This window comes from Lampetra fluviatilis, chromosome 2 (assembly GCF_964198595.1).
Source record: "Lampetra fluviatilis chromosome 2, kcLamFluv1.1, whole genome shotgun sequence".
NCBI lineage: Eukaryota > Metazoa > Chordata > Hyperoartia > Petromyzontiformes > Petromyzontidae > Lampetra > Lampetra fluviatilis.
The window spans coordinates 13,224,234-13,239,462 of record NC_136276.1 but is presented as its reverse complement, the minus strand read 5'-3'; the positions used below and the strand labels follow the sequence as shown (position 1 = coordinate 13,239,462).

At 42.0% G+C, this 15,229-nt stretch overlaps 1 protein-coding gene across 1 annotated transcript in view; it reads right to left on the bottom strand.

Annotated features, from left to right (window-relative positions):
• The window catches only part of LOC144943033 (contactin-associated protein-like 2), a 146,601-nt gene that overhangs the window by 57,356 nt on the left and 74,016 nt on the right, over positions 1-15,229 (bottom strand). The window contains exons 8-11 of the mRNA XM_078870202.1: positions 11,895-12,165; positions 10,486-10,635; positions 6,204-6,375; positions 1,050-1,156 (exon numbers count right to left, since the gene is read on the bottom strand). Coding sequence (XP_078726328.1) covers positions 1,050-1,156; positions 6,204-6,375; positions 10,486-10,635; positions 11,895-12,165 — 700 coding nt within the window. The remainder of the gene's footprint in view (positions 1-1,049; positions 1,157-6,203; positions 6,376-10,485; positions 10,636-11,894; positions 12,166-15,229) is intronic.

Below are 15,229 nucleotides of genomic sequence, written 5' to 3'. Positions count from 1 at the left end.
GATGTAATTTACTATGTTCACACAAACACATTTGTATAATTTTAAGTTTTAACTGCGGCACATTTGGCTGTAAACAAATGCAATACAATATCTTATCTGTGATACTGTGGGCTGAGTATGGCTCATCCAAATTAATACAAATTATATCCACAACAAACACATCGGTGACCCTGGTGTGCGTTTGCAAAACAAAAACCTACGGTCAATGGCTGCAGAATACAATCCAATTGGCAAACATCCACAACACCCTTTTGCCTGCTCTCCAATAGCACTCCTACGTGAGCATCTGTGCTGCAGCCTGCCGGGAATTGTGATGGGGTCATCCCTATTGCACAGGCACAGTGGATTAAATGTATTCACAATAAACGTCGTGATAAATACATACAACAGCACACGGAGTCCCATCCTCGCAGGGTGACATTACACAAAAAGGCTGATAAATTGATGTTCAAAATTGCACACTAGCATGATGTCGAAAAGATGCCACGAAACAGCATTGGCCACAAAGTGTTATAAATACACATATTAGCGCATCTTGCTGGTGCCAGCCCTTGGTGTGCCATTGATGGTTTTACGCAGTAAAAGCGAAAGTGCCGTAGGGGCCCTTCAAGATGCCAACATCCACCATCTACAACGCCCTCCCCTGCCACGCCAACTGCCAACGCGACGTTGAGAAGCCTCCGTTAAGATGGAACCTCGGCAGGGTGCAAATGAAATACAAATTGGCGACACACCTCTTAACAAGGTTTTTGCCACAGCAAGCTATTAACTGTGGGTCACAGCAAACTCATGGCTGCGGCGAGCGGTGGCGGGGAAATGCTGCACACCTGCAAAATGTTCAATTTCTTCCCGTTTTCATAAATGCTGCTTCAATGCACCTCATTTCACAAATGCACACAAACCTAAATATCCAACAGTCTTTTGTTTTTGGGGGTTTTAATGACTGCCAAACTGGCAAAGGACGTTTCTGGCACTCTGCGGTTAACAACGTTGCACCCGTTTCACAACTCTGACACCTGGATGGAGTGTGAAGGTGTCCACAGACTCACGATTGTGACAGGTGTCTCCCAGATATCCTGTGCCATCGCAATCACAGAAGAATGAGTCCCACTCTTGGCTGCATTGCCCTCCGTGTTCGCAGTGGTTTGGGAGGCACCTGGGTAACATTAAACAAACAGTGAGCCAACAAACCTGTGCAAACACTTCCACTTTTGCACACCGGATCTCTCCCTTCGTAGCACCTTCACACTGCTCTTCACAGAGGACACAATAGCCCAAATAAAAACTGTACCATGAAGCGCAGGCGTTAATTGTCTCATTAATTATCGAATTATTTAAGGTTGTAGCTTAAAATAAACAAACTGACTTGCAGTAAATGACAGTGATTTCGGGGACATTTATAACCAATATTTTATTTTAGGTGAGGGATTTCTGAGAATGTGACCGAACATGTTTAAAACGCAAGTAGAAAATGCTACTCGACATTGACAAAAATAAAAGTAACATGGGCTACTGTAATTTGAATATACATTAAAAAAAATCTGTATTTAAATAAGAGTGACTGACTATGCATGTCAGTATGCATCGGATCATCAAGGTAAAGTATTGTGCTCATGGTAAACACACCTTCATTAATTGCCCCTAGGTGTACATGATCTATCGTGTTCTCAGCCATGTTCCTCCAAACATTGTTTCCGTTTCATAGGTGAACCTTTCATACTGCACAATACACTACTTTGTTTTCCTCATTTATCATTAGCCAAACTTTGCAGCCTCCTTTGTTAAGTTCTTCATTCATTTTCTGTGCTTCATTTCCATTGATCACTCTGATATGCAAATTAGTATTTGTTGCTATGCTATTCAATGTGCATAAGTCATTTTAGACCTCGATTTAAAGCTTTCGTGACTGCAGGGATTCATCTTCTTGGTTCTTTCGGTAAAGTCACGTAGAAGGGAAATAATAAAATAATAAAAATAAAACATAATAAAATACAATTCTCACGACGTTTCGGCCACAACGCAAGCAGCCGTACTCAGGTGAAGAACATCGTGAGAATTGTATTTTATTGTTTATTTTTATTATTTTATTATTTCCCTTCTACGTGACTTTACCGAAAGAACCAAGAAGATCATTTTAGACCTGTCTAGAATGACTCATTTTAGACCTGTTTAGAATGACTCATTTTAGACCTGTCTAGAATGACTCATTTTAGACCTGTCTAGAATGACTCATTTTAGACCTGTCTAGAATGACTCATTTTAGACCTGTCTAGAATGACTCATTTTAGACCTCTCTAGAATGACTAATTTTAGACCTGTCTAGAATGACTCATTTTAGACCTGTCTAGAATGACTCATTTTAGACCTGTCTAGAATGACTCATTTTAGACCTGTCTAGAATGACTCATTTTAGACCTGTCTAGAATGACTCATTTTAGACCTGTCTAGAATGACTCATTTTGGACCTGTCTAGAATGAATCATTTTAGACCTGTCTAGAATGACTCATTTTAGACCTGTCTAGAATGACTCATTTTAGACCTGTCTAGAATGACTCATTTTAGACCTGTCTAGAATGACTCATTTTAGACCTGTCTAGAATGACTCATTTTAGACCTGTCTAGAATGACTCATTTTAGACCTGTCTAGAATGACTCATTTTAGACCTGTCTAGAATGACTCATTTTAGACCTGTCTAGAATGACTCATTTTAGACCTGTCAGCCGTGTCACAGGCAACGCCCAGCAGCTCCACACGGTGCAATTTGCAACATCAAGTAGCATTTGGAAGTCATCGTGTTTTTTTTTTAATCTCCTACTGTAAAACATAATCAAAATCCCACATCAATTCATTAAGCCCAATGTTTTCTTTCAGCAATATTTATTAACGTAGATTTATTTCATATAAAAAAAAATAAACAGCGATTTAGAGTTTCAGCGGTGTGACGTTATTGAATACAAAATTAATATTAAATAACGTCCGTCGTGCTAAAAGCACGACTCTTGTTTTTTTAAGATAAACATCTAAGTGCTATTTATATACGACCGTGGGACTATGATCTCTTACTGCCATCTATGAGAGGGACACTAGCCAGCCTTATAGAGAGAACTTTATCTGCAGAATTGTCCAATACCGTGTCTGGTCACATTTGTTATTAATACCTCCACTGGTCACGCTGCCATGCGTGGTGGTGGTGGTACAAGCCTGTAACCCCAGAGCTTTGGAGGCGAGATTGGAAAATCGTGCACAGACCCATTATGTCTACATGACACTTGCCTGCAGGGCAGTGAGGTGCCTGAAGGTAGCACCGACAAGTAGGGTCCTACTTTAACTATTCAAAGTTGTAATAGTTATCCTCTCACATGTATGGGTATTTTTCGGTATTTTTGAGTTATTCAAATAAATAAAATTAAAACATTAAAAGCGATTATCCACACACCTTAAACAGGACCCTCCTTAAGAACAAATCGATAGACTGGGTTTTTGGTTTTCCTGACTAATTAATTACGTTTGATTTATTCTATTTAAAATTAGTTCATCATGATCGTCATCATCATCATCATCATCCAAAGAGTGATGTTTTTTTCTCAAACGAGTATTGGAGTGGTGCTCATCTGTTCACAGCCAACGGGGTGAACATTTCACATTAATTCCTCGGGTGGGGGGAAAACCGGCATGTAAAACAACCACTGTTGACTTCGCCACAAAGTGCTACATATTGTATCGACCCCCTCAGGGATTATGGGCCGAGTTAAGTCCGAACAAGATTTGAGCTCATGATCTTGTGATGGCGAGCCGCTGTCTCTAATGCTGAGCTGCCTGGCCAGTTCTGTAACACATTCCTGTGAAACATCCAACGACCAGTATAATCATCGTTCTTTAGCAGTCGTAATGAATGTCAATTACTACTTAAACCTTCAAAGGATCCACACTGAAATCTTTCCAATCACCGTGATTTTGAAGTGATAATATTCCACTCGTCGTCCAATTTCAATCAGTTTATGTGTTTAGAATGGTAACAAAGCCCACTGAGCAAAGTTAATGATTTAAAATGCACACATTATTTTCTTTTGGCATTATCTCGACACTGCTCTCCTTTCAGCCCTCCATTTCAAATATGAATGATTTAAAACAAATCCAGCCGTTCACGCGAGTGCTACATATATTACTGGTAATCTGGCTACTAATATTCGCTTGTGAAAAAGGTTACAAAGAAATAAATGACAAAAGAAGAAACGTAATTAAAATAACGCTTGTAAATAACATTCTTCGTAGTCTCATTAACCTCGCCGACGCACGGCAAAAATAAACATGGCATTCTCAAAATGGACTTATTAACAACGAACAGCGTTCCTTCGCAAGTATTTAAATGAGGAATATGCACGTGCGCACGCACGCACACGCACACAACAACAAACACGCGCATGCACGCGGAGCCTACATAATACATAAACATCCACACAAGCAGATAAAACATTGCAAGCCCACGAACAGTCAACGTACTAAAATATCACTTTTGGCAACAAAAGGCAATGCTAAGGTTATATATATAAAAACCCTCCACCGAGGCACTGAGAATGTCACGTCCACACGAGCCTCGGGCACCAGAATAAAGTGTGCGGGCGGGCGGGCGCCTGGCTGCCAAGTCCCCTGGTGGCCGCATCTATCGGACGGCCATTACAATTCAACTCTGCAGATTGAATTTTAAACATCAGAGAGCTGATGCAAGCCCATCAGGCAGCATTTATATGACTGTAAATTGTATTTCTCCCTCTTTCATGGCACCGAAAATAATCTCAATTTAATCAAATTTTCATATAATCTGGAAGTGAAAATCCAGATTAATTGTTTAAATGTTTTTGTTATGCTTTTATTCCACCCAAGGCTTACGAGCGTAAGCGTTGTATACAATTTTTTTTTTGTTCACCGAAATAACCCAGCATCATGTATATTGTCACATACATCATGTTGGGCAGAGACAGATGGTCTGTGCGGTAAAAAAACGATGTGATCTCTGCAACACCCCTTGCATATGCAATCTTTCTGGGGAGGTATGCTGGCCTTGATATCATTTACGTGTGAAGTGCCCTCCGTTAATGAGGGGCAAGGAACCGTCAGCAGCCAACCGCGTGGCTGCATAAGAGCTTCCAAGTTGAAATGTCAGAAGCAAATGTCAAATATTGTTTATCGGCTATTGTGTTTAAGGGAAAGGTTGCATGAAACGCCACGTAGGTCTGTAAAACTTGCCAGGAAAAAAGAGTGACCCCCTTCTATCTACTCACCGCCTATCTTGAGAAAAACACACGTTTGAGGTGTGTTCAGTTTTGAGCCGATTCTACTTGCAATATTTTACCAGTTGCTTGTGGCAAATGTGGATTTTATTTATTATTACCACTTAAACAGTTTCAGAATCTTGAGTTAAATTTGCACATGTAATGTGAGCCGAATTATGAAGAAATTGATGAATGATCAAACGCTTGCATAATAAATGCACGCAAAAATTGCCAGGTATGGCAATATACGCCTGTGATCCAGACCTTACACATATTTTTCGGATAATTATGTTTAAGTAAAACAGCCAACCTGCAGATATAAAACTATGTAGTAGATGACAGAATATAAATGAACTTAATGGATTTTGGATTATGTTTGTATTATCACCTTGTGCATGTCTTTTCTCCAGGTACTTCAGTTTCTTTCCAGATATAGAAACACTCAACTGGAAATTGCTAAAACTAACTATTACTAACTTTTTATTTTATCAGGTAAGGCCTACTGAGCAATATAGCTCTTTTTTCAGAAGTGACCTGGCCAAAAATGATAGCTTAATGAAGTGGCTTATCACGTGGAAATGTATTGCAGCCAAATACTCTAAATACAAGTTTCTAAATGTGTAGGGGAAAACCTAAGGACCCAGAGAAAAGTCTTTGCGACCTTGAGGAGAACATGCAACCTCCAAATATACAGGTGTCAGGGTTGGGACTGAACCCACGACCTCCTGTATACCAGGTAAGGTATTTAACTTCTCGCCACCATGGCACCCAAACATCCGAAGTCCGTAGTTCTCTCCTGAAATGTTCATGTCCATCATCAAATGTCATCGTACATAAAAACACACTCGTGAAAAAACAACAACACAGGACAAATCCGTGTTGCAAAGCGTTACAGAAAGCACGCGAATGCGTGGCACGCTCCAGTCCGCACCTGTCCAGGATGCCGCACGTGTTGAGCTGTGCACCGGTAAAATTTCCCAGCATGCCCTGCTCCACGAGACTCATGTCCAGGTCCTGCTCGGCGATGCGTACGGAGCGCAGGCAGCCGAGGAACGAGCCGTGTGGAGCCCGGCACTGTCCTGGCGCTGCCACTGCCGGACATCCTGACCAGCACCACGCAACACACGCAAGAGACAAAGATCCCTTGTCTTATTCTTAGGTTTTTTCGGTAAAGTCACGTAGGTAAAAAAAATCAAAATTAATACTTGATTACAGCAAGCGTGCTGTGACGGTTCCACCTGAAGACGGAAGCTTGTGTTGCCTCCGAAACATCGTGATTTTTATTTTATTTTTATTTTACTGTTATTAATTTTGATTGTTTTACATACGTCACTTTACCGAAAAAACCTAAGAATATGAATACTTGCAGTCACGAAAGCTTCAAATATAGAATCCCTTGTCTTAGCCTACACAGGCCGTTGAGACAAGTGCTTCATCTCCCTCGTCTGATATCCAGGAGGTCGTGGGTTCGATTCCAACCCTGATGCCTATATATTTGGAGATTGCATGTCTCTCTCCCTGTGATCGTGGGTTTTTTTTATCCAGGTCCTCCGGTTTTTCCCTCCATATTTCAAAACATGCGTGTAGCGTATTTGGCTGTTATACATTTCCAGATGATGAGCCACTTCGTTGAGCTGTCATTTGTGGCCAGCTCGCTTCCGAGAAAGAGCTATATACCTCAGTCGACCTTACCTGGTAAATGAAACTCATATTTTAGCGAACACCATTAAAGCCCTGCATGGCACAAGATGGGATGGTGTTCCTCGCACCACACCCGGTCTCATCGCACAATCAGTCATGTAAGGCTGGTTTGACCCAGGACTGTTTCTAATATCCATCACTGATGCTGGCCCTGAGAAGGGATATAACTCAGGTCGCTGGGTCCATAGCGCGATGTGCTAATCACTGCGCAAATTTGGCGATTTTGACTATAAAAATGATTGGAATCGTACAGAAATTACATTTATAACACAGATCAGTGGAAAAATCTGAATATTTTTTTTATTTGATTATTCTTTTTTTTTTTACTTTTCGTAACAGCTATTTTCATTGGAGTATGACAGGTGAGGCTCTGCCTCCCCTGCCTCCCCTGACCGCACGTCCCTGCTCTGACCGTCACCAGAACCATGCCCCCTAGGGCCCGCTTCCATGCCATACCCGCTCTGGTGCCAGAGAGAGGCTCAAGACGCACAGTTCCACTCTGGTGGCAGCAGCTGGCGCAAAGCGCCCCAGTGACTCCATTTACGTCACTACACTTAGAGACAAACGACAGGAACAACCGCCGTTCACCACTAAGTGGCGGTGGCGTCGTCGCGGTGCTTGTGCCATGCTAGGTGCGCATACACAAAAAGACAACGATCCCCAGTATAACCTCGCACACAAACACACACAAATGTAGGTAAACTTCATCTGGAAAAAAACACGTTTGTTATAAACTTGGACATCTGCTGCAGAGCTCCAGAAGGTGATGATTTGCTGAGAGAGAATTTGTATTTTTATGGTCATTGTGCCAGTCTGTGTTTCCAAGCCAATCTGTAATGCACCCAACGTGACATTCTCTAAAAAAAAAGTAGTTTGTTGTTGTACATCATTATTTCGTGTTTATTTTTCTCTCACACCTTAACAATGCTTTATCAGCACTAATTGCTCCTTAAGGTCAAGTTAACTGAAGCTGGTATATTGTAGCTTGGCTATGTTTTCTGAATTCACCCTTACGGCATCTCCAATTACGTGGGTCCTAATTGATGTAAGCAATAATCTTAACATATAATCAACATTATAAACTGTATTCCTTAGCACTGCTTTACGCAAACCATGAACTGTAACATCACATGACCTATTTATTAAATAACTTTAAATGCGCTTTCAAATTCATTGTAGTTTACATTCCTTTTCAGAAAATCCATAGCACACAATGTAGCACTTAACTGTTATGGAGTTTGCAGGAATTGGCAATGGAAGCAAAACATAAAACATGCTGTATATATTTCATCGTTTGAAACCTCTTTTTGACTCGATAAATAAGTAAACACATTATTCAACTTTTAAGCTCAACAATTGTTTTTATTTTACCAGGTAAAGCCGACTGAGCTATATTTATTTTTTTGTTCAGAAGCGACCTGGCCACAAATGATAGCACCTCTGATTAGCATGGTTGGCTAGGTACAGTGCGAAAGACGTTCAACATACATACATAAAAGCAAAGTGGCTTATCATGTAGAAATGTATAGCAGCCAAATACTCTAAACGTACGTTTCTAAATTTGGAGGGCAAAACCAGAGGACCCGGATACAAGTCTTTGCAACCACGGGGAGAGAGACATGCAAACTCCAAATGCACAGGTATCAGGGTCGGGATTGAACCCTCAACCTCCTGCATACCAGACGAGGGAGTTAACATCTCGCCACCGTGCCACCCCAACTTGACAATAATCCAGCAGCAACTGTATAACACCTTTGTCAAGGCGCTCTTCCTCCCCTAACCCAGCTTAAATATACGCTGCCACGCTTGGTGGTGTTCATTCAGACGCTGTCTTTCCGACAGACCTGTTCTTCACCTGAGGACGGTTGCTTGCGTTGTGGCCGAAACGTCGTGAGAATGATTTTATTATGTTATATTTTTATTATTGTATTATTTCCCTTCTACGTGACTTTTACCGAAAGAACCAAGAAGATGAATCCCTGCAGTCACGAAAGCTTTAAATCGAAATGTATAACACCTCATGTCCTGGTGTGTGCGGTGAACACATTTTACAATACAAAAAAAGAACAAATTAATCCACTTTGCTCCATATTTCAATTGTCCCGGTTTCATGCAAACAGACGTGCTGCCAACAACACAGGCTGCCACACCTGCCATGGGGTAGGCACTCCAATCCATCAGCGGCCACGGGCGGCGCAGTGTATGGTCGTGCTGGTACAGTCGAATCGCTCACGTGCCACGTAAGACACAGCTATGCTTGTTGGACAGCGCCAAATTTCGACTGGCGCCGTGAAAGATTCTGACTTTGGGCTAAGTTGTCGTATGTTTCGCTTTGCGGTTTCTCGTTTTGGCTCGACTCTGGTCCTTTGGGCTTCTCTGTTTTGCCGTGCATCCATTTTGGCTTAATAAATGAGTATTTATGCCCAAGTCTTCCCTGCCAGCTGCACGGACCACAAAGGGCACCGTGACAAATTGCTCCTTATTTAAGCATTCATTGCCATGGGCAACTCTCGCTCTCACTAAAGTGCAGCAGACTTCCAGTCCCCCAGCAGTGACGATACAAGGGACGTCTTAGATGTGATCCAGTGGTTCAGAGGTTAGAGCGCTCAGTTAGCGCTGCTGAGATCCAGGAAGCCACCTGGGATTAAAGTGAAGTTCAGGGAGTTAATGGTTTTGGTTGTGTCACCAAGGACTGCATATAAAAAAACACATCACATTAAATTTGGTTCCGCGCTTAATTTTGCTAAGTAAAAATATTAGTTTTCCTGTCCTACCCGCAGGGCGGGCAGCATAGTTCTGCTTGCTACTGTGTGTGGACCAGAGGTCACTTGAAGGAACATTATATGTATCTCTTATCATATCTGCTTTCATGGATCGTTCTCTATATGAAGGGTAGCACTTTTCTGTGAAATATCTGAATGAATAATTTGTCTCTTTAGATAACACGGGTAGTGCAATCAGGTTAGAATCGGGTGAGAAAGCGACAACAACATTTTAAGAGACATAAACAATGCAATACCCAGTGCAAGAGTACTACAGTTTCCTATGACTAGAGCCACCTGGATTTGCTAAATGAGCCCCATCCTCAGAAACTTATCAAGACAATCGCCAAGACCCACCCATGAGTTGATGACAGCACAAAGTAGCAAAGCCCCAAGGGGGTGAGACTAAAGTCATCTGGTCTGCGTTTGCACATTCCCCAGACCAAGTGTGGCCTGAGCAGGCAATTGAGCATTGCAGTTTCCATGGCACTGTCAGGCAAGGCAGTCAAAGCTGTTTAATGACTTGCATCAGCTGCACTTGGACAATTTTGGTTTCGTTCAAGCCATCACTGGACCAGGTGATTGTTTAATTCCTAGAGAGAATAATGAATTAAGTAAGGGCACATCACAACAGACGGTCTCCAATCCTGAAAGCAATAATCACAGATTAACAATATGCCCGAGTGTCTGTCCTCTCTCCCGCATACTCTTTCTTACCATCTGCCCCTCATCACCACTATCAACTCTTACCTCCGAGGTAGTAAACATCCCCCGTCAATATGTCCAGCGGGTTGTACGATTGGATGGCAGATGCCTCGTCCCCATCCAGGGTCACACCGACAAAGTTCCTCCGGAGTGAGACACTCACGGAATGCCACTGGCCGTCGTTCAGATCCGAGCCTGCATTGTGGATGGGCGAAGCAAGCGGTGAGTGTAAATGCAGTAAACAATGAGTAACTCTGTTTAGCGAATCACAGCATAACGCCATCTCGCTGTGCAATTATGCTCAGGGGCTGGAGTATAGAAAAAATACAACAACATGGAGTTCAAAAATTGCTTGGGAGGTACCTGGTTCATTAATTCTATAACGTTATCTTCGACAATGAGAATGTAATAATTTGAAATACTGCTCCCAATCACACATTGAAAACAATTGTTCTTAATTAAAAAAAAACGGAACGGTTTGCTTTTATGTGCTAACATTTAAATAGTGCCTAGCATGTGACCTTTATTCCATAGCTGTATATTATTTAGCTGATCTGGCTGTAGTTCAATTTCAATTTCCATTAAACGTAACAAATGAAATGCTTACATTGGTTTGAATAGTATTTGATACTGAGCATAAGCAAAACATGCGCAATAGTGCCGATCGCTTTGTTCATACTCGCACAACAAACATGATCAATCACACACAGCTCATGCAACATTCACTTAATAACAAAGGGAAACAGAAGCCTTCAATTTTAACTCTCCATAGACTAGAGAATCCATGCAATTCATCTCATCCAGACCCAAACTATAACATTGTCCTATACAAAAAGAGAATAAATCCCACTGGGCTCTCTCAATCGACTAAATACCATTAAATTAAAATGTTGTGAGAAACTGTATTGATATGTAGACCTTCTGGCCGAGATTAACCAAAATATAATATTTCAAAGTGAAGCATCCATTACTTGGCTCTACATTTTTTAGTTGTGTTTGGCCCTCACACGGTGAACTTTCTAAGCGAGTTAACTTAGTGATATATATTTTTTATTTGCTGAGGTGCTAATGACGCTACTCGGCTGGGCCACAACAATGACACGACACGACTTTTCCACGTTCCAAATCTGTCCAATAAAGCCCACGTAATAGGAGGCAATCTCCATGCCCCACCTCACAGATATGGCACAAAGACTGCCACCGCTCCACTAAAGCCACGACTTGCGCCAATTTCTTGTTGACAAGTAATTTAATCGAGACATTAAGTTTTATGAGTCACATCATGTCCACTCGAGATATCGTTAGGATGGCGGTATAAAAAATATACGCCCAGTGTGTGACACGCCTTTCAGCTTTTGTTCACTCATCCACATCCATTGACCTTCCTAACCGTCCTCCCTAATGGCAGCCAGCATGCGCGCACCGCCACCGCAGCCACACACACACGCACACACCGGCAGACAGGTGCAGGGCGTCGCGGCCCGGCTGCAAAAGTGTCACGGTGAGGCGGCCATCGTCCAGGCCGATGCTCAGAGAGGACGCCCGCGGGCCGGCGGGCGAGAAGGCCGTGTAGACGAGCGTTCCACGTGCGCTCCACGTGCGAAGCTCCAGCACCACGGACAGCGCCTCGTGCCACGCCGGCCCCCACAGCCACAGGGAGCTGCCGGGCAGCGGGAACGTAATGGGCACCACCCGCGGCTCGGCGCACGCAAAGGACACGTTCCCCTGAGGGCACACGGGGAGATGACGCGTGGGAGGGAGGGGGGGAGGTGTGCAGGGTTGGGGTGGAGAGCCGAAGGGAACAAGTAAAACGGGAGGATAGTCGAAGGGCAGAAGAGACAGATGGAGAGCGGGAGTGAGAAAGCTGCTCGGATGTGACGGGAGCCACCACGCTCAAGAGCGGCTTCTTACCCTGGAGGCAACATTTTGTAGATGAGATGGGGAGCGACACAGTGCGATACATGTGAATGGCATACATAATACATTTTAAATATGCTCACAAAATGATATTTGGTGCACACGGTTACTGTAACACGATTTGGTACTACGTTCAAATGTGGGTAATGATGTGCATTTTTATATTAAGCATGTCTTAGGATTTATGTCGCTGGGGTTTTTCTTCATAATTTACGAAGAAAAGCAGAAACTTCTCATTGAACCTTTGTTCCTAGCTCTGGAGAGTTGTTCATCGGAGCAGCAGATGCAGAAGCCTTTGAAACTTTTTCTGGGTATCGTTTTTTTATACTTTCAATTAGCATACATTAAATCTTCAGCTTCCGTTAAATGTGCACACAGGTCTCAAACAAGACGTCAATTCATTTAAATAAATGCAGCATGTGCTAAAAATATATACATTTAAATGCATCAGCATAAAATAAAATTCTCTTTGTGAAATGGTTCAAGCCAAAATACTGCATTTCCCGCTGATTTTAATTACCATATGCTGTACGCTTCTGAAGTCAGATAGGCATGCGCAGTAAGATTACGCGTAAACATTTGCCTTTTTGAACGTGAGAGCAATGCGTTTAGAGCTTCGTTGGAATGCCTATTCACATTCCAGAAATTGTCGATGCCTAAAAAATAATATAATTTTAATTTTAACACGGATTTTTTGTAGACTGTTTTTGGGCTGAAATTACTTTGTATTGCATTCTAGACTCCTGTGTGGTATGCACAGCTTGTTACAAACAAAGAAGTTATTTTTTTTAAAGCAGAGGCATCAGGCCTGCTATCATATAAACAACAATTTTCGTAAAGAAGGGGGGATGGCGATGCAAGATAAATGTGCTCTGCCAGGATTGCAGATAACGCATAATTAATCTTTGGATTAATATCGCACTTTTTGGAAAATAATAAGACTGCTTAATTGTGTTATTTATAGTAAGTGATTGTTAAATCAATGTGTATCACTAGGAAGAAGATGGAGCACAATTAATCTTATTATTAATACTGTACTCTATATATTTGTGTGGGGGGAGGGAAACGACTTAATTGTGCTATTTATCATCAGGAAAATATAATGACAGTACATTGTCATAACAGAACCAGGTCTCAGAGAGATATGCAAAGACTCACACAAACATGGGCGGTTGTTTTCAGGCTCCATCACAATGGACTAATAATTCAATACGACTAGGTTCATTCGCTCTACGGGCTACTTTATTGAATAAAAGTGCAATAACCACTAACCTATTCATATATTGTATCATTATCTTGACAGTGGGAACCTACTGATGTCAATCCATTTATATTGGGAAAAGACCATGGAGCTAATGCGCTCTTTTTCAGTGTACTTACATACACATGTCCTTTGTCAATCCATTTCTGGATGAAGGCATCTGAACGCGGTTTCTCAGGGGAATCGTTTGACAATACGACACCGCACTGGTCATTGTAGTTTAGTAACGTACGGGGAGCAAGGACCAGTTGAGATATCACTTGGTGCTCGCGTTCGCTGGGAATTGATCTTAGACCATGTACAACTCAAAATTGGAATAAAAATCTAAACATGGTGCAACCAATACACTCGAATACAGTAGTTTCAAATACAAGTTTCGTGACAAAATAATATAATGCATTACAAATTTCAGTCGAGGATATTGACAAGTGGTTGCAAACATGTGCGCGCGTGCACACCAATGTTTACTCTGGCAGGCAAAAAGGTCTTCAGTGAGAAAAAGGGTCACGGAGTGATACAGAGCCAACACAACCTGTGGCAAAACAAACATTCTGGCCATCACAGTTGAATGCTACAAGATCCATCACACCAGCTAATAAAGTCACCCACACAGCCCACAAGATATGCAAGACATGTTTCCGAAAGGGCCTCTTCTCCACCGCTAACAGTACTTTGTGCCTCAAAGAGATCTGGAGTCGGGTTACCGTGCAGTCATTTGTCAACCAGTGACCAGAATTCAAGCCAAAGGCTACTCAAATGCATCAACCGTAATGAGTGGTCATTAATATAACAGGCACTCTCATCCATTATAGCAACCCTGTGGAATACACAACTGGCACAAATTGCTGTTCTTGTTTGTAATACCTCCACACAATATTTCAATGACCCATGTTTGTTTTATTCATAAGCATCAGTCTTGTTGCCACCAGATCGCACCGATGCATAGGGATCAGCTCTAAGCCAGACCCCATGAACACTGGCGGCAGCATCTGGCACGACTGTTTACACAAAATAATTCACCGCTTAGATTCCCGTGCTACAGCCAGTGTTTCCAAAGCTCATTTTGGTAAAGTAAATCAATAAATAAACATGCGACTAACAACATCTCACACACATCTTACCGTCAAGTGTTTATCACGAAAAATAAGCATAAAAGCTCACCCTAACCGCTTCGATATTTGTGTACGATTCAGATCTTGGGCTCAATACAATGACTAAGAGCTCCCCCGCAGTATTACGAGCCCGTGATGAATTAAATATCAGAAGTCCAACGGCTACCACCAGGGGTCCCCGCAGAGGGATGCCTGTGCAGTGCAATATTCTCTCGTTATTCGCGAGGGATACGTTCTGGAGATACTGTAAAATAGCAAATATCATGCATAACGATATTGGCCTACGAAAACCTATGTTTAAAAAAAAAAAAATTTGCGTTTAATAAATACGTAAACAAGCTCTTAAATATATGCAGATTTCCATAACATACATTTCTAATTAAATAATAATTTGTAGATTAACTCACTTTAAATCATAATGACGATGATGAAGCGAAGTAGAAGGATGCAGTAACGATGACTTCATCACTTTATCTCATCACTTAATCTTTTCCGAACA